This window comes from Puma concolor, chromosome D4 (assembly GCF_028749965.1).
Source record: "Puma concolor isolate L17-30 chromosome D4, mPumCon1.1.hap2, whole genome shotgun sequence".
Classification (NCBI taxonomy): domain Eukaryota; kingdom Metazoa; phylum Chordata; class Mammalia; order Carnivora; family Felidae; genus Puma; species Puma concolor.
The window spans coordinates 62,947,184-62,967,215 of NC_141679.1; the positions used below are offsets into that span (position 1 = coordinate 62,947,184).

General features: G+C 39.2%; 2 protein-coding genes across 5 annotated transcripts in view; one reads left to right on the forward strand and one right to left on the reverse strand.

The window, feature by feature from the left end:
• Positions 1 to 530, reverse strand: part of ERP44 (endoplasmic reticulum protein 44) — a 102,546-nt gene extending 102,016 nt beyond the window's left edge. The window contains exon 1 of the mRNA XM_025928904.2: positions 293 to 530. Coding sequence (XP_025784689.2) covers positions 293 to 349 — 57 coding nt within the window. The 5' untranslated portion in view covers positions 350 to 530. The remainder of the gene's footprint in view (positions 1 to 292) is intronic.
• Positions 531 to 722: 192 nt separating this feature from the next.
• The window catches only part of INVS (inversin), a 158,240-nt gene continuing 138,930 nt past the window's right edge, over positions 723 to 20,032 (forward strand). For 2 of the 4 annotated variants that reach the window (XM_025912772.2, XM_086683591.1), the window contains exons 1-2: positions 723 to 906; positions 3,680 to 3,809. In XM_025912772.2, coding sequence (XP_025768557.1) covers positions 3,704 to 3,809 — 106 coding nt within the window. In that variant the 5' untranslated portion in view covers positions 723 to 906; positions 3,680 to 3,703. Of the gene's footprint in view, positions 907 to 3,679; positions 3,810 to 20,032 lie in introns of those variants that run through there. The other 2 variants (XM_086683594.1, XM_086683592.1) reach the window with 2 other exon arrangements.

Sequence of the window (20,032 nt, forward strand, 5' to 3'; positions counted from 1 at the left end):
CCTGGGGGAAGGGAGAGCTCCTCGCCCGTGACCCTCCCACGTATCCTTCCCCCACCGCTAACTCTCCAATTTATAGAACCCAACCTCCGACTGTGGTTTCTCAGGCCTCGGGTACCCCGGGCCTGGGAAGCGTAAAGACGCATGCGGAGAGTGAAGACAGCGGGGGAAGGTGCACTCTTCGCCACCAGAGGAAAAGATAGGAAGGCAAGGGTGGGGGCAGCGGTGTTCCCCCTTAGCTAGGGCGGGAAGCCGCCCGAGCGTCTGTCGAAGGGTCTGTCATTCCTTCACTCACCAGGAGCAGCAGGGAGCATCTAAGGTCGGGTAATGATAGGAAGACGGCAGGATTCATGGTAACGTCGGGGTCCGCGGCTGGGACTGGGCAGGGTTGGGTTGGGTTAGGAAAGGGCTGGGCTCCGGGAGCCGGCGGCAGCGGACGATCGTCCCGGCAGCGGCTCCTCGTCCTCTGGACCCGGAGCTCCAGCGGCGAACACCCAGGACAACTTCCAGAGAGGCCTCGCACACCCTCACTTCCGGGTCCTGCCCACCTCGGAGCATATTGGGAAATGTAGTCCTGCACCACTCTCATCGAGCACGTCACTGGGCATCCAGAACTTCTTTCCCATCAGACTCTCCGCCTAGGTACACAGAGTTCTCCGCGCGCGGGGCCCTGTGGGATACAAAGAGCCGAGGGCGGCGAACCTCTGTTTTTAGAGGATGGGAACTACAATTCCCAGAGGGCAGTGCGAGGGAACGCCTCGGGCGGCCTTCGGAGGGGTTCTGCTAGTTTCAGCGCGGTGGGGTCTGTCCCAGTCGGCTGTAGTGTACTGTCCTGGCGGGAGGGGCGGCCCACTGCGGGTCGTGCCTCCTGGAGCCGCCCCCGGGACGTGAGTCCTGGAGGAGGCGAGGGTGAGTAGGAAGGGGCCTGGCTGGGGAAGCCCCGATCGATCTGCATCGCCTTGGCCCCTACCTCAAGCTCAAGGCCCTCCTGGCCTCGGCTCTGGCCTGATCTTTCATCACTAGCCTCCTCGCCTGCTGCCTTTTCTTTCTGCGCTAATTACTGCATTATAAAGTCGGAGCCGCCTATCAGGGCCTCCGTTGAATGAGTGGATGCCGCATCTCTAATTGTCTGTGGGCTCGTAGAAGGAGTAGATCCGGGACAAAATGGGAAAGCACGTTGTAAACTGAAAAGCGTAACTGTGATCGCTACTAATGCATGGATCCCTACCTACAGGACAGTTACGAATTTCGTCAGCCGAGCCGTTCAGGATCTTAACCTGGCCCGAGTTAGCTCCCCAGCCTCACCTGTAAATACCAAGCCAGGTCCCCGTGTCCCACCTGATAGCTACACAATCAGTACTAAGTACCGGGGAGGCATTCTGCTTTTTTGTGGTTCTCCCTACTCCTTGCCTGTACTCCAGCTTTCCTCTGCCTTGGAATGGCCTCAGCCCCTTCTCTATCTGGAATGCCATCTCAAATGTCACCATCTCTGAGAACTTGCCAAAACACCAACCCTTGAGCCCTGATCAAAATGAGTCTTTGCTTGTGACTGCAGCACCACTAGTCTTGTACAGTTATATTATTAGAAGCATTTATTACACTGGCTGGTTTTATAATTAGTTAATGATACCTGTACATTATAACTGACAAAGTAGTTTTGATGTTCATTTATAAAAATTATTTACAGAAGACATGAGTACTAAACGTGTGTGTGTGTGTGTGTGTGTGTGTGTGTGTGTGTGTGTAACTAAAAAAGGACCCTAGAGAATGCTTTTCCCAGGGTGGCATTATTAGATGGTGGCAGAGCCAAGACTTTTAGTTAGGTCTCCTCTCTCCTAGTCCTGTGTTCTTATCCTTATACCACTCCCTACCTGTCTGACAAAAGAGAAATGAGGAATTAAAAAAAGATCAGACGCTCATGAGTATAACCTCTTTAGTCCAAGAAATTAAACTTTGATCCTGCTCACCCTCTGGACTTAGCACCCAGCCTATGACTTTTCATTCGACAAACACTGACTGAACACCAGCTATGTACCTGTTTCTATGATAAATGCTAACAATTACGAGGTGAAATATATAAAAAATATATTTAACTGAGATCTAAACAGTGTATTTTTCAAAAGGCATATGAAGAGGCTTGTCTGTGTGTGTGATTCTGATATGCCTAAAAGTGATCACTTAGAATCTAAAATGGTACGTATTAGAGTTCAGAGCAGTGCCTAGTACATAGCACTCAACTTATTGAATGGATCAACAGTCTACCTTTTTCATTGTTCGTATTTTACAGGAAATCAGAGAGCTGAGGTAGCCTAAGGAGATGCTATTTATTATTAACAGAATCAGGCCTAGAGCCCAAGTGCAATTCCTCTTTTACTGTGTTCCTGCCTCCATCCATTTTGTAGCTTCTTTCAAGTCATTTTAATATAATCCTGTCTATGACAGTGGTCTTTCTGACATGACAGACATGACAGAAGTGTCTCACAAAGCCCATATTTTCTGCCAGCATGTTAACTCAAATTGTCAGCAAAATAAAGACATGAAGAGCTGACCTTTACCAAAATTAAGAAAACACTTTCACTTTGAGGCAGAATTTGAACCAATAATCCTCGTCAATGACAATGCAAGTACTAGCTCATCAGTAGTGATAAATTTCTCCTACAAAACTCCCGGATCCTTAGGAGTCACAGAGATTGGAGTGACACTTTGGTGAAATCAGAAGAGGGTTTGTCTGCCCCTTTGGCAGCTATTAAATGGATGATTAGCAGCTGCTTTCTTTAGATAGGCGTGTATGCTCCAGTTTCCCGTGCTCACCATGACTCCCGCTGGATCTTACACTATTTACTTTCCTGGTCCTTGCAGGCATTCAACTGGGGAACTTTGATATAGCATCTTACATTTAGGAAGGAAGTTTAAAATCATAGATGCAACTACCCCTTTGTCCTTGAATTCTTCATGCTGCATTTCTGACATAATCTAGCCTCTGTTTCAACAGTCTTATGCTAGAGAACTCACTATTTTTCTATGCAGCTACTGAGTTTCTAGAAGGTTCTAGCAAAACATATCGGGTTATCAGCCAGAACAAAATTTTTCTAAATGAAATATGGTTGATCCTAATGATGTGGTTTTTCCAAGTAAAATCCTGAGGTGGAGATCTCAAGCTAGGTATATTTCCTTGATGGGCAGAAGGTGAGGACAAATAAAAATTGTCCCTTTTGGCAGCATGAGAGAAAGAACTAAGTGCCTTCTAATTTAGCACTTAGATCTAGTTGATTCTGACCTGACAATAAATTCACATCATACCCATTTTGTGGCTTGATCATCACCTTTAATCCCAATATCAAATCTGATGTTTATTATTATGTGGAATCACAACAAAAGTCACTGTGGCTTTTGAGCCCTGTGCCTAAGGTTAAATACTGAGCCCCCCTTTTTTTTTCCTCGGGTAGCCCCTGAGAAGGGTCTTGGAAGCATCCATCCTTCTCATTTTCCAGATGACCAACTCGTACAAAGGGTCATTTATTTGGCCAACATTGTGGCAATTCTAGGACCAGGACTGCAGGCTTTTTGAATCTTAGTCAACTATTTCGATTCAGCCATATTTATAACATACACACTCAGGACGGATGAGACAGCTTTCAGAAATGTTTCCTGCATATACTCATGGTTTAAATCATTGTTTCAGGGTGCTCCAGTTGTGGAGAAGACTATGAACAGGTCAGAGAACTTGTTCTTTACTGGCTCCTCATTAGCATCCCAAGTTCATGCTGCTGCCATTAATGGAGATAAGGGTGCTCTTCACAGGCTCATCATAGGTAAGTGGTCCCCATAAATACAGAACCTTTAAAAATAACTCTGTCCTAGGGGAGTGTGTTAATCTTAGTCTTAGTTGCAGTGTACTTATACATTTAATGGCAATGTATCATTATTTATATTTCATACCAGAACTTGAACAAGAAAGTAATTAAGTCCTAAAACTTAAAAAAAAAAAAAAAAGTTTAGGATTAGGTAAAAAGTACTTGAGAAATATCTGTATGTTTGACACTAAATCTGGATATGTACTCAAAGGTGCCAAGAGAATTAATTCATCTTTATAATAACAGAGATCTAGAATGAGATGTGGATAATGATCTTCAAAATTTAGTATATACCCAAAGTACTAAAGCTTGCAAATAACTTAAATTGTAATGACTTAAAATTGATTAAGTGTTCTCCCTATCATTGAGTCAATTGATTGAAATAGATTCAATGTTCTCTCTATCATATACATAGAGGTCCATATAAAAATGCTAGAGGGAGAGAGCAAGGTGAGTAGGAGAGAGAGAGAGTATTCAGGGACAAAAATGGGTAAGGATTTTTCAGATATCGTAAAAACCTCATTTCCACCTAATCAGAAGTCATTTATTTATTTAAAGAAAATAAATAAAAATGTATATTAAAATTTTTTTTTAATATTAAAAAAATTTTTTAATTAAAATTTTAATTTATTTTTGAAAGACAGAGAGAGACTGAGCGGGAGAGGGGCAGAGAGAGAGGGAGACACAGAATCCAAAGCAGGCTCCAGGCTCTGAGCTGTCAGCACAGAGCCTGATGCGGGGCTCGAACCCACAAACTGTGAGATCATTACCTGAGCCAAAGTCGGATGCTTAACCGACTGAGCAACCCAGGTGCCCCCAAATGTATATTTTTTAAATCTTTTCACACACCAGTGTCTAGTGACGTGATTGACGACTTGGACTGTAAAATAAAGTTCACACTACTTCAATTTCCATACTGGTTCCTTCAGAATTTATTTTCGCCCTACCTTTCCAGTTTCTCGAAAAACTTCTATCCATGCACCCTAACCCCTGACTAGGGGTTCCATTCCCTAAATGCCATGAATTTTATCTGTCTCCTCTTTTCTACCTCCTCATTCTCTTTTCTACTACACTCCTGCTTATCTTTAAAGACAAAATTCTTTTACTACATACCCTGTGCAGGCTTCTCTTTTCTATCAAAGACGTTCCCTCCTAATACCTCAGCTTCATGTCAGCTACCGCATCCACAGTTATTTCCTGGAATGAGACATCTTCCACTGCCTCTGAGCCACTCATTCAAATATTCCACCATTCAATTAAAACACTTACTTCCAGTTCACCCACTAATGAGAACAATAGTTTTTCAAGTCATTAAGACTTGCAGTCCATTATCTTCTGCAGCTTCAACCATCTATCTCCTTTTGTCTTTCCCCCTCCTGCCATTGAGCCCTGATCCCATAGTCTACTGTTCAAATTCGTACCTAAGAAAAATTGTCTTTTCTCCTCACCTTCTGTTGCACCTGGCTGTTGCAACCCCAGCTATAAATGGACCTAATGCCAACCCCCGAACAATTCAACCGGTCACAAAGATTGGTAGCACCCTAATGTGGTTACCTACCTAGATAGGCACCCAACACTTTCTACTCATTATACCACATTTCTCCATAAAGAGTGTTTCATACCTTCTCAGTCTCCTGAAATCTCTGGCCACCAATCCTCCCTCCCTCCGCTCTCATCCAATGCTTTATGTTCCCTACAGAAAATGAGCTTTAAGAAGGAACTCCCTCACCTTCCAGCATATCTAGAAATCGACCTACATCTGCATCCATCTTCTTTTCTCTTCTCTTCTCTTCTCTTCTCTTCTCTTCTCTTCTCTTCTCTTCTCTTCTCTTCTCTTCTCTTCTCTTCTCTCAAACAGACCAGATATCCCCTTCTGTCAAAGGTCAGTTCATCCACATATGTTCTGTATTCCATCCCTTCCTATCTTCTCAGGGACCTTGCTCCATTTTGTGTATAAACTTCTGATTACTACCCCTTCAATCTTTTCTTCTATATTCTTCCCATCAACATGTAAACATGCTCTAATGTCTCCATTACTTAAAAATCCCTTCCCAGGGAGCCTGATTGGCTCAGTCGGTTAAGCATCCAACTTTGGCTCAGGTCATGATCTCACAGTTGGTGAGTTCGAGCCCTGCATCAGGCTCTGTGCTGATAGATGCTGAAGCCTGCTTCAGATTCTGTGTCTCCCTCTCTCTCTGCCCCCCCCCACTTGCTCACACTCCCTCTCTCTCTCTCTCTCTCTCTCTCTCTCTTAAAAATAAGTGGTAAACATTAAAAAAAATTTTTTTAATCCTTTCCCTATTCCTTCACCCCCCTCGAGGAGCTGCCATAGCTCTCCATATCTCTCGACTTCCCTCATAGCTGTATCAGTCATAGCCTGAACTGCTCTGGCAGTTACTTAAGAAAGATAGAAGTATATTTTATTCTCATCATAGTACAAAGATAAGTGGGCAGTCTATGGTGGATAGACACTTCCACTTCACAAAACCATCCAGGGAGGCTGCTAGGATGTGTCTGTCTCGTCAACATGTGGCTTCCATCTTGGGTCAAAGGCAGATACTTCTGTTGTAGCCATAGCCCAGCCAGCAGGGGTGGAGAGAGTTCAGAAAAGCCATTTGTCACTTAGGAGGCGGACTGGACTTAGACACAGAGCCACACCTAGGAGAAAGAAGGCTAAGGTATCTCTCCTTTGATGACATCATGCTCAGCTAAAGCTCAGAGTGCTCAATTCTTAGGAAAGAAAATAATCAGAGAATGGATATGGGTGAGGGGTGACAATTGTCACTCTCAGTCACCAAAACCAAGCTTCTTGAGCTATCTGCACTCCACTTCATTACCTCAATCCACTCTTTTATTAAAAGAAAACAAAACATACTTATTCAGAAGTATATATAGGGGCGCCTAGGTGGCTTGATTGGTTAAGCGTCCGACTTGGGCTCAGGTCATGATCTCACGGTCCGTGAGTTCAAGCCCCGCATCAGGCTCTGTGCTGACAGCTCAGAGCCTGGAGCCTGTTTCAGATTCTGTGTCTCCCTCTCTCTCTGCCCCTCCCCTGTTCATGCTCTGTCTCTCTCTGTCTCAAAAATAAATAAACATTAAAAAAAAATTTTTTTAAACAAATAAATAAAAAGAAGTATATATAGAGAGAAGTACATGCAACTTACATGTAATGTTAATAAATAAATATAAAGCAAACATCTATGTAACTGCCATTAGGTCAAGAGACAGAGAACATTGTTCCCCTAGAATCCCCTAATACCTTCTACCCTACTCCTTGGAGTAATTTGCTTTCTTGACTTTTACAATAATAATTACATTGTAATTTTACCACCTAGGTATAGATCTTAAACACTATAGTTTTGCCTTTTTGAACTTTTTTTAAGTGTTCCATGTTTTCTTGTACTGAAAGTTACGTATACAGTTTTGTCATTTTCCTGCTCAAAATTCTTTGCTTCCCATTATACGTGGAATAAAACTTAAAAGTGCACCTGTTCCTCTTTCCCTCTCCAGCTTCACCTTTATCCACTCTGTTCCAAGAAAAACTTGCTCTCTTTCATTTTCCCAAACCCACCAAGCCCTTTTCTGTCTCACAGCTTTTGCTGGAAATACTGTTCTCCCCATTTTCTATCTGACCAACTCTTACTCATCCTTCAGTCCTCAGATTTTAGGTCATTTCTTCAAAGAGGCCTGCCGTCAACATCCAGTCTCAGTGAAATTTTTTTGTTGTGTTCTCTCTTAGAACTCTGCAGGGTTTTCTTCATTGAACTTGTGTATTTATACATATGACTATCTTAATATCTCTCTCCCATAAGCTAGTAGCCTCCATGAATATAGACTGTGTCTGTTTAATTCATCACTTTATTTGCAAAACCCAGCACGGTTCTGGACACATAATAGAGACATGACATATATTTGTTGAAGGAGTGAATAAATGTTACAATCATTCTTTTAAGTACCTTTCCTCCTAAGAGGCCTATAATTATTTTGAGGGCCAGGATTAATGGTGAATCAAGTTGAATCAAATTGAATTAAATTAAACTGATTTGAGAGGCAGGTTAGGATAAAATTCCATTGGAAATTTTTTTTTTTGTAACTCAGAATACCTCAAGAAAAAAATGTCTTATAAAAGGAACTCTTGGGGCGCCTGGGTGGCTCAGTCGGTTAAGCGGCCAACTTCGGCTCAGGTCATGATCTCACAGTCTGTGAGTTCGAGCCCCGTGTTGGGCTCTGTGCTGACAGCTCAGAGCCTGGAGCCTGTTTCAGATTCTGTGTCTCCCTCTCTCTGACCCTCCCCTGTTCATGCTGTCTCTCCCTGTCTCAAAAATAAATAAAATGTTAAAAAAATTTTAAAAATAAAATAAAAGGAACTCTTTATTATTTTAATGAAAAATAACCTTCAAAGGAAACAAAACACACAGCGTTTTATAAATTAAAAACGGTTATACAGACTCAGTCATACAAATTAAGTGTTGCATAACAAAACTTGAAATATTCTTATAACTTTAAATCCCAAAGAAAAAAAAGTCCTTAAAAACAAAGCAGGACAAAATTCTGTGAAACCAGCATAGAGCTGATAAATTTATTTTATAAATGAGTTCCTTCTGTGTTCTATCATCTTGCTTCATTACCAAGTTTGAGCTGTTAACACTGCTCATCTTTTCAGAATTCTGCTGTCATGTCTTCTGTGAAAAGACCATCATACCTGTGCTCCTGGCATTTCCCAATATTTGTATATCTCTATCAAAGTAAAAACTGTTTCATCTTACATTTCAGTGTATCTTATGTATTCTTTTATTTAGTGCGTTTTGACGATCTCTGAATAGCTGCTTTTCTCTTTCCTAAACTCATAATATAGTACTACAGATGAATAATTTTTTTTCTTGAATCTTTGCTCACCAACTGCTCACTAAACTCATTCACTTTAGCATTTTCTGTTTTCCCTTGTCTGTTTCCATGGAGAAGTATGTCAGTGATCTGTTCGACTCCATGGAAACAGATGAGCATCTCTTTCTACATACACAACTAATTAAATCGAACACTTTGTATGCTGTCCATTGTTCTGGAGAAGGACTGAGGAGGCTTTCTCTGAATGAGACATCATTTTAGAAGCGATTTTTAGTGTTTAACCTAATACAACGGATTAATGTCTTAACATTATGTCCTCGATTCAGATGATTTAGGGCTCAATCTTGGGCCCCAAAAGCATAAACATACATAGCAAAATCCTTATGTATTATGGTTGTCATTTGTAGATATGTAGCTTTTTCTCTTAACATTAAATTCAGATAACTTGGATGAATACCAGTGATATAGTTGATAATAAAATTTAGTAGATTCATATTAATACTATACAATGTAGCATTGTAGAAAAGATGTGGATTTTAGAGTCACATAAATCTGAGTTTTGAGTTCTGGCTTTGTCATTTCTTCGCTGTATTACCTTGGGTAAGCCACTTAATCTTTTTGAGCCTCAATATCCTCATCTGAAAACCATAGACCATGATGCTTTATGTGAGCGTTCAATGGGGTAATGACTGTAAAACATCAAGGGTAACTATAGTTAATAATACTGTATCATTTATTTGAAAATTTCTGAGAGAAAAAAAGAAAGTTTTTAAGAGAGTAGATCTTAAAAGTTCTCATCACAAGGAAAACTTGTAACTATGTGGTGACAGATGTTAACTAGACTCACTGTGGCGATCATTTTGCAGTAGATACAAATATTAAATTATCATATAGTCGACCTGAAACTAACATAATGATATATGCTGAGTATGTCTCAAAAAAAAAAAAAATCCAGCATCATACTTGACACATAGTAGACAATAAAAAGACCTTGTTACTGTTATTATTTTATCAGGTTGGAGTTAACAGTAAAATGATCCAGGCTTACATGGTTTTAGAAATGTCTCAAAATGAAAAGTTACTAAATGCAATGAAGAATAGTACTGTTTTCTTTGTGAAGACCAAACGGAATAATTTGTAGATATGCATAGTGCGTAATGATTGATCGAACCATCACTGCTAATAGCGTTTGGGGTTGTTTGAGTGGTCAAGTGACAAGACAACACCATTCTGATTATACCACAATTTTTGATGCCCCATCCATGTTCTAAACAAGTGTAAACCTCTTGAGTTATTTTCTCTTTTTGACTATGACCTCTCCCAGCACAGTAGTTTATTTTTTTTTTGACCTGTTTAAATTGGGCATTTTATTTTATTTTATTTTATTTTATTTTTTAATATATGAAATTTATTGTCAAATTGGTTTCCATACAACACCCAGTGCTCATCCCAAAAGAGCACAGTAGTGTAGTATGGCAAGGAGACTCATAAGTAGCAGACCAGTGACATTATTTCAGGTTAACATCTTACTTTACCTCAAACTTGACCTTAAACTTTAGGGTCACTAAATGTTTTATGAATGTTAGCTCGTGTGTGTGTGTGTGTGTGTGTGTGTGTGTGTGTGTGTGTTTATCAGCGTACATTTGTATGTACTCATACTCATAATAGTAATAAAATTAGCCAGCATTTCATAAAGTCATGTTCTATGTGCAGACACTATATAAGTGTTTTGCAACTCATTAACTCATTTAACAGCAAAACACTACAGAGTTTTGAATACTCTTATTACCCTCCTTTTATAGGTGAGGAAACCGAGGTGTAGAGAGATTTAGTGACTTGTCTGTAAGTAGCAGAACTTAGATTAGAGCCTGGAAGTCTGATTCCAAAGCTCATGCTTTTAACTACTAAACTATGGATCCTCCAGGCGTGGAGATATCTCTGTGTACACATGCACATTCATATGTATGGATACAGAGAGAATGAGAAACACAAGACAGGAAGAGCTGATTAGGTCTAAACCTTGACTGACGAACTGAATGGTTATCTAAATAGGACTTTTCCTTGGGGCGCCTAGGTGGCGCCCCAATTTCCTAACCTTTTTGGCAATCTGGTAAAGCTTATGTACCCCTTCTCAAAAATATGTTTTTAAGAGCTTACACATGGTATATAGGGATCCAAAGTAAAGTAGCTATGTTGAAGTACAGTTATCAAACTATTTTAAAATTATGATATTGCAGTATACCTACAACCATATTTTATTGATACATTAAATAGCAAGGTCTAATGGAAGATCTAACAAGTATAATTTCAAAATAGCAATGAGTTTAAATGCTATTTTAAGATACCACAACAACTATAATGAGATAATATGTGATAATATTTTATAAAATCTCAAGTGATCTCAAAATGTAATATGTCCCTTATTATTATTATAATTCTCATTTTATATGTTAGGACACTGAGACTCAGAAGTTAAGAAATTTAGTTGTAAGGTTAATAACTGCACAGCTGAGACTCAAACCAATTTATTTGATTTTGAATCCTATGTTCTCTCTATTGTTTCCATGTTGCCTTTATAACAATAAGCGTATAGTTTTTATTTTTTTACATTTATTTATTTTGAGAGGGAGAGAAAGGGACAAAGAGAGAACCCCAAGCAAGCTCCACATTGCCCGAACCCATGAACCGTGAGATCATGCCCTGAGCCAAAATCATGAGTCAGACGCTTAACCAACTGAGCCACCCAAGTGCCCCTAAGCAAATAGTTTTTTTTATTTTTTTAATATTTATTAAAAAATTTTTTTTTGATGTTTTTACTAATTTTTGAGACAGAGTATGAAAAGGGGAGGGGCAGAGAGAGAGGGAGACACAGAATCGGAAGCAGGCTCCAGGCTCTGAGCTGTCAGCACAGAGCCTGACACGGGGCTCGAACTCACAGACTGTGAGATCATGACCTGAGCTGAAGTCAGACACCTAACCGACTGAGCCACCCAGGTGCCCCAGTGTTTATTTATTTTTGAGAGAGAGAGATCGAGCATGAGCTGGGGAGGGGCAGAGACAGAGGGAGACACAGAATCTGAAGCAGGCTCCAGGCTCTGAGCTGTCAGCACAGAACCCGATGCAGGGCTCAAACCCACAAACCATGAGATCACGACCTGAGCTGGAGTCGGATGCTTAACCGACTGAGCCACCCAGGTGCCCTTGGTTTTTAAATGACCACAAACACCTTCCCAAGATTGTGGCAATACAAAAGGTGTAATGTATGAAGTGGGCGAAAGCAGATGAAATGCATCTTTGATGCCACACGCAGGTAACATTTTACAACAAGCAAATAAAAGTTTAATAAAGAATGCTGGGGGCGCCTGGTTGGCTCAGTCGGTTAAGCGTTCGACTTCAGCCCAGGTCATGATCTCATGGTTCATGAGTTCAAGCCCCGCATCAGGCTCTGTGCTGATAGCTCAGAGCCTGGAGCCTGCTTCGGATTCTGTGTCTCCTCTTTCTGCCCCTCCTTAGGTCACGCTTGCACTCTCTCTCTCTCTCTCTCTCTCTCTGTCAAAAATAAATAAACTTAAAAAAAAAAAGAATGCTGGATTTGCTCGTGTCGGACAGTGTGGCACAGTAGCTGTTAGGTAGCAGCTATCACTGTAAGTGACAGTCATATCTTCTAACTGCTAAGTTGGAGCTCTGGTTTCTGCACGTACCAACCCATTAACCATCCAGACTCTTCTGCTTCAGCTAGCCTTAAAATAACTGCATGCTGTGGAACGGTGGCCTTCCAGTCACGGTCCCATCTCAGCTTTCTGAGCTATGTTCAGGCTGAGCACATGCAGAATGCCAGCCCCCAGTAAGCAAGCACCATTTGGTCATGGATTAGAGGCTATCTCCACAGTTGCCAGAGTAATTAAAACAACAGAGCACACTAGCCAGCTGCTTTCTGTATTAGCTGCTCCTGGCAGGAATTCAAATTTAAGTGCACTGCTGTAGAGTGAATATGAGTTTACATCCCAAACCCTACATGTGTGCAACGTATTGCAGTTACCAAACACTTCCAAACAGGAAATTATTTCACTCAAACATCAAAATAAGCTGTTGTGCAGACTGGACGGGTATTGGCTGAATGCTATAATTGAGAGAACTAAAGAAGGGGGGATGGTAGGTCAAGAAAGGCGCAGGCCTCTCTCGGTTATTATTCCCTTTTAGCCAGGAAGCTCAGAACCTGATAGGATTCCCGTTACTCAGAAACTAGCCATAGAGCCACTGTCCCCTAAAGCAACTCAAAACAGGACCTAAATGAAGCTGAATGCTGCTTTTCTAATCAGGGATAGGGGATACATGCTTTCAGACTCCTCAAATACACAAATTCTGCCACATAGGCAGGCACAACATACTGGATGGTGGCCACATAACCCAATTAAATCTTCTCTGTCGGCAAGTGTAATAACCAGTCACGCAAAAACAAGTACTTCAGGGATTGAAGAGGAGGCTTGAAGTTTCCCTGTACCTTACAGAAGACTTGGGAAAAGCATAGCAATTGGCCTAAAGTTCTATATCCTAGGAGGTACAGTTACCTATTAACCCCATGGTGTTGACTTCACTTTGGCCCTAAGAAGCCTAGTCAGGTAGCATTATCCCAGTACATGATGATTGCCTCCATTTCTGAACATGTGTTCTTGTGACCACGGTTCCCAAATCTTCTCCTTCAGTAACATGTCCAATGAGAAATTAAACCTGAATTACCATCATCTTGCTAATCCTACATACTGCTGTCTTTGCTTAACACTGGAAGCCAATACAGTGGCAGAGAGTGCCCTTCCATCATGAAAGACAACTAGAGACTGGTCTTGTTTCGTATTCTCTAGAAGTATCATTTTAACTCCACCAGGGCTCAAATGATAAAAGGAACATGCTCTACCTATAATATGGTTTAGTTTTATTAATGAGTTTGGGTTTAAGTGAGTCCTTATCTATAAATGCAGTGATAGACTCTCTGGAAACTCTGGATTAGACATTAGACATTATGGAGGGAATTAACACCCAGCACTGTGTTACCACTCAGCACAGGGGCTTCTATTATCAGATACAGTGAATCAGATGCAGAAGTTGCCTCTGTCTCCCAAACTGAGGTTCTGAAAAAGAACACCTACCTCCTCTAGGAGTTATACACAAATTGTAAGTCTCTTTCAGATCTCAAAAGCGATGACCTCACTTGCTTTATTACCAGGATACATGGAAACGTGAATCAGCAAAACGAGTTACCGAAGAAACTATAAAGTACTTCTGGGTCCTAACACATCCAAGATTTAAATATATATTGAAATATATTATTTATTTATTTATTTATTTATTTATTTATCTATTTATTTATTTATTTTTATTCATTTTTGAGAGAAAGAGACAGAGTGCGAGCGGAGGAGGGGCAGAGAGGGAGACAGAGAATCTGAAGCACGCTCCAGACTCTGAGCTGTCAGCACGGAGCCTGACACAGGACTCGAACTGACAAACCACGAGATCATGACCTGAGCCGAAATTGGGCACTTAACCAACTGAGCCATCCAGGTGCCCCTATACTGAAATATTTAGAGCTAACACAGTAGCTTAATCTCAGGCACAAAACAACTAAAACAGAAGTGTGACACCTTCTCTTTCTTCTCCTAGCATTTATATTTCCCTTCAAAAATATTTCATTTGAACAGCTTTAGCAGAGTTTATGCCAAAGCACCTTAAAAGTAACTGGCTTCCCTCATTTTCAACTTGTATGTGGTTACCCTCAACTTATATATGAATACCTGATCGTTGTCTGTGATGAAAGTAGGAAATTTTTTTTTCACTTAGAGTACATGTCAGGAAGTATCTTTTGTTGTTGTTTTAAAGTAAACTTTATTGAGGCATAATACACTAAATACAGTAACCCCAATCCTTGCTACTCTAGAGTTACTTAATTTTAACAAATATGTAGTCATGTAATCACCACCATCAAGATATAGGCAAGTTCCATCACACCCCAAAATTTCCCTGTGTCCCTTTCTAATCAATCCGTCTTCACATCCCAGCCCTTGTAACCACTGGTCTGTTTTCTCTCCCTACAGTTTTATCTTTCCAAGTATGTGGTGTAAATGAATATCATATGCATCCTTTGAAACAGAGTTCTTTCACTTAGTATAATACATTTGAGATTTTTTTCCTGGTTGAGTAGGTCAGTAGTTCATGCCCTTTTATTACTGAGAAGTAACCTACTGTATGGATGACTACAGTTCTTTTGTCATTCTCCACTAGAAGGGCAATTGGGATTATTTCCAGTTTTTAGCAATTATGAATGAGACTTCCTTAAATGTCCAAATACAAGTTTTTATGTGAACATCAGCTTTCATGCTTTTGTTTCTCCTGAGTAAACACCTAGGAAAGAGATTATTGGGCCATGTAGTAAGTCTATGTTTAACTTAATGAGAAACTGGCAGTTTTCTGTAGTGGCTATACCATTTTGAACTCCTACCAGTGATGGCTGAGAGTTCTCATTGTTCTATATCCTCACCAGTGTTTGGTATTGTCAGGTTTGTTTTTAGTTTTGGTTTTGTTTTAACCATTCTAATAGATGTGTAATGGCATCACATCATGGTTTGAATTTATATTTCCCTGTGTATTAATGATGTTCGGCATCTTTCTACATGTGTATTCGGTGAAATTTTTCTTTAAAACTTTTACCCATCTTTTAATTTCATTATCTGCCTTTTTATTATTCAGTTGTATTTTTTTATTATTCAGTTGTAAGAACTCTTTTTTTGGGGGGTGTTGAATTTTATAAGTTCTTTATATTTTTTGGATACTAACCCTTTATCAGATATGTCATTTGTAAATATCTTCTCCCCTTCCATAGATTGCCTTTCAGTTTTGTTGGTTTATTCTAGGTAGAAGACTTTATCAGATATGTGTTTTGCAAATATTTTCTCCCAATTTGTGGCTTGTCTTGCCGTTTTCTTAACAGTGCCTTTCAAACAGCATTTTTAATTTGGGTGAAATCCAATTTATTGATTTTTTTAATGGATTGTTCTTTAGTATCGTGTCTAAGAAATCTTCGTCTAACTCAAGGTCACAGAGATTGTCATTTTTTGTTTACTTCTAAGAGTTTTATATAGTTATAAAGGTGTTACATTTAAGATTATGATTCACTTTGAGATAATTTTTGTATATGGTGAAAAATATAGGGAAAGTTTTTGGTTTGTTCATTTTTTTTAGTTTTGTGTATGGATGTCCAGGTTTTCCCAGCACCATTTATTGAAGATTATCCATTGGTTTGCCTTTGCACCTTTGTCAAAAATCAACTGATCATATACATATATGAGTCTGTTCAGTACTCTCAATTCTGTCCTATTGATCTAAGTGTCCTTTTTCAGCCATTTAACTTAAATTTGAATTTATGGGCATAAAATTGTTCATAATATTTCCCTATTTTCCATTTAATGACTTCAGGCTCTGTAGTGTTGTACCTGCTTTCATTTCTGATATTGGAAATTTCTGTCTGCTCTGTTTTTAATGATCACTCTGATCAGAGATTTATCAATTTCAATGTTTTCCAAGAGCCAACTTTTAGTTTCATTGATTTTTTTCTAGTGTTTTTCTAATTTTAATTTCATTGATCTCTGCTCTTATCTTATTATGTACTTCCTCTGCTTGATTTGGATTAAATTTGGTCTTCTTTTTTTAGTGCCCTAAGGTAGAAGTATAGATCATTGATTTGAACCTATTCTATTGTAATACAAGTATTCAATGCTGTATATTTTCTTCTAAGTCCCCTCATGTGTAGAGTATGAACCTTACAACAGTACTTTTATTTTCATTCATTTAATTATGTTTTTTAATTTCCCTTGAGATACTCTCTTCAACTCATGGATTATCTGTGTGATGTTTAATTCCCAAATATTCAGTGATTTCCCATTATATTTCTGTTATTGATTTGTAATTTAATTACATTATTGTCAAAGAATATGCTTTGTATGATTTCACTTCTTTCTTTAAAGTTTATTTATTTATTTTGAGAGAGAGAGAGAGAGAGAGAGAGCGAGCAAGCACAAGAGGGGGAGGGGCAGAGAGACAGAGGGAGAGAGAGAATCCCAGGGTGGGGCTCAAACTCCTGAACCTGAGTTCGATCATGACCTGAGCCAAAATCAAGAGTCGGACACCCAACTGACTGAGTGACCCAGGCACCCCTGTATGACTTCACTTCTTTAAATCTGTTAATGTTTGTTTTATGACCCACTATATGGTCTATTTTGGTGAATGGTCCCATCGGTGGGTTGTTTTTTTGTTTTTTTGCGGGGTTTTTTTTGGTGTTTTAAAAGGTTATATACATGGCTGTTGTTAAGTGACATGATCAATAAATATCAGTTATATCCTGCTGCTTTAATGGTATTCAGTTTTTTTTTCTGTCATCACTGCTTTTCATTTTAGTAGTTCAACCAATTATTGAGAGAGAGAAGGGTATTGAAGTTACCCATTATAATTGTAAATTTTTCAAATGTTTCATTCACATCTATCAGTTTTTGGTGCTTCTATTTTGAAGCTCTGTGATTTGGTACATACACATTTAGTACAGATTGTTATGTATTCTTGGTGAATTGATCCCTTTATCATTATATAATGTTTCTGTTTGCCCCTGGTAATTGTCTTTGCTTTGAAGTCTATTTTACCAGATTTAATATCTGATATTAATCAGCTTTCTTTTAACTAGCACTTATATAGCATATCTGTGCTCATTGTTTTACTTTTAATCTACTTATTATATTTCAAATGAGTTTTTTTATAAATAGCATATAGTTGGGTCTTTGTTTTATATCCACCTCCTTTTTTATTGCTGTATTTTTTGTCATTTACCTTTAATGTAATTATTGGTGTTAAGATTTAAGATTTCTAGTTTATTATGTCTTTACTGTTTGTAAACACTGTTTTCCATTCCTGTTTTTTCCCCTTTCCTGTCTTCCTCTGAATTTCTTAAATGTTTTTAGTTTTCAATTTTAATTTATATGTAGTGGGGCTATTTGTAACAGCTTTATTGAAATTTGCCATACATCCATACCATGCAACTCACCAATTTAAAGTACAATTCAGTGAGTTTGTATATTCAGAGTTGTACAAACGTCACCATGATTAATTTTAGAACAACTTTATTACTCCCCAAAGAAACCCTGTATACCCTTTAGCTATGACCCCTCAAATGCCTGCCTTATTTATTCCTCAGCCCAAGCAAGCACTGGCTATAGAATTCTTGTTTGACAGCTCATCTCCACTCTTACCCCCAACACTTGAAAAATGTTCTGTCAATAGTTTCTCATGAGAAATACATTGTGACTTGAATAGTTTTTCCCTTATAATATGTTCTTCTCTCTGGCTGCTGTCATGATTTTTTTCTTCTTTAGTTTTCAAGTTTTGATTATGATTGACTCAGCATGGATTTCTTGGGGTTTATTCTGTTTGAGTTTTGCTCAGCTTTTTAAATTTGTAGGTCTGTGTCTTTCATCAAATTTGGGCTATTTCCAGCCATTACTCCTTCAGGTATGTTTTTAGCCCTTCATTCTTTTTCCTCTCTTTCTGGAACTCTGGTGATATGAATGGTAGGTACTTTGTTATTGTCCCATGGAGCCTTGACACTCACTGATTGTTTTTGTTTCTGTCTTTTCTATCATTTCTTCAGATTGCATAATATTTACTGGTCTGTCATCAAGTTCAGTGATTCTTTCCTCTGTCATCTCCATTCAGTGAGGTTTTTATTTTAGTTATTTTATTTGGTTATTTACTTGTTTATTAAACTGTTTATTATTCCGAAATTTTCATTTGGTTCATCTTTATATTCTGTCTTTCTTTGCTGTGACTTTGTATTTTTCCATTTGTTTCAAGAATGTTCATAATTGCTTGTTGGAGCATTTTTATCATAGTTACTTTAAAATCCTTGTCCGATAATTCTAGTATCTATATCATCACAGTATTTGTGCCTATTGATTGTCTCTTTTTGTTTAATGTTTTTCTGGCTCTTGGTTTATCTAATAATTTTGGATTATATCCTGGACATTTTGTGTATTTTGTTATGAGACTCCGGATCGTATTTAATAATCTCCTATTTTAATAGACTGACAGTCTGTTTTGGTTTAGAATGAACTTTCTGTTCCAAAATTGTGGACTAGGGTTCAAATGTCATGTTAGTTTCCATAGCTCTTACAGGGATCTTCTGGTCTGCCCTACGTGTGTGCTACCCAAGCTAATTTAGACCCTCGACAGTATTCTACCCAGAGTTCACTTCTCAAAACTTTGGCTACTTTGATTCTGGTTAGTTTGACACGTGGACTGCCCAGAGTTGTTTATGACTTCATGCACCAATTTAAAAAATTGCTTTCTCCAGCCTCTTCCTCTCCATAATCCTCCCCACTGATCTAGTTGGAAAGGGCTAAGATACTACGTCATTGCTATCCTTTTCTTAATGCAGGGCATGATGGCTTATAGGGCTCCTCTCCACAGTCTCTGCCATGCCTAGTAGGGGGGAAAAGAGGTACAGTTTCTTTCACTGTATGTGCTTTGGGTAGAGCAAGTATAATCAACAGGGTTGAGTCTCCCCAGGCTTCCTGGGGAATTTTGTATCTACCCATTGGTGTTTCTGGTTGTGGGTTACTTTAGCACCCAGGCTGTCTTTAGAAGGAAAAAAAAAAAAAAAGGAAAGAAAGAAAGAAAGGGAAAGGAATACAGGGAACTCACCATTAGGTTGTTCCCTGAGTTCCACAGTCCCTAGTTTGTCTCCTTTTCTCAACCTTTCATATATTTTGCCTGGGTTTTTAGTTGTCATTAGAGGAAGGATCAGGGTAGTATGCACTTGCTCCATATTGTAATGGGAAGCCAATCATGATTCAGTTTTGTATCCCTTGTAAAAGCATTCCACAACGTGTAGTGTATGGTCTACACAAAAGAAAGGAGTGAGAGGGGAAAATAAGTAGCTCCGTATCTCACAATGGTAATTCAGCATAACATGGTAGTTAAGAATATGGTCTTTATTTTTTTAATATTTATTTTTTTATTTCTGAAAGAGAGAGAAAGAGAGAGTGAGCACAAGCAGGGGAGGGGCAGAGAGAAAGGGAGACACAGAATCCAAAGAAGGCTCCAGGCTCCGTCAGCACAGAGCCCGACGCAGGGCTTGAACCCACAAACTGTGAGATCATGACCTGAGCAAAAGTTGGATGCTTAACTGACTGAGTTATTCAGAAGCCCCAAGAATATGGCCTTCAGAATCAATTATCAGTTTGAGTTTTAGCTCTACCTACTTTCAGTATAATATAAACTGGTTCCTTAACTTCTCAGAGTCT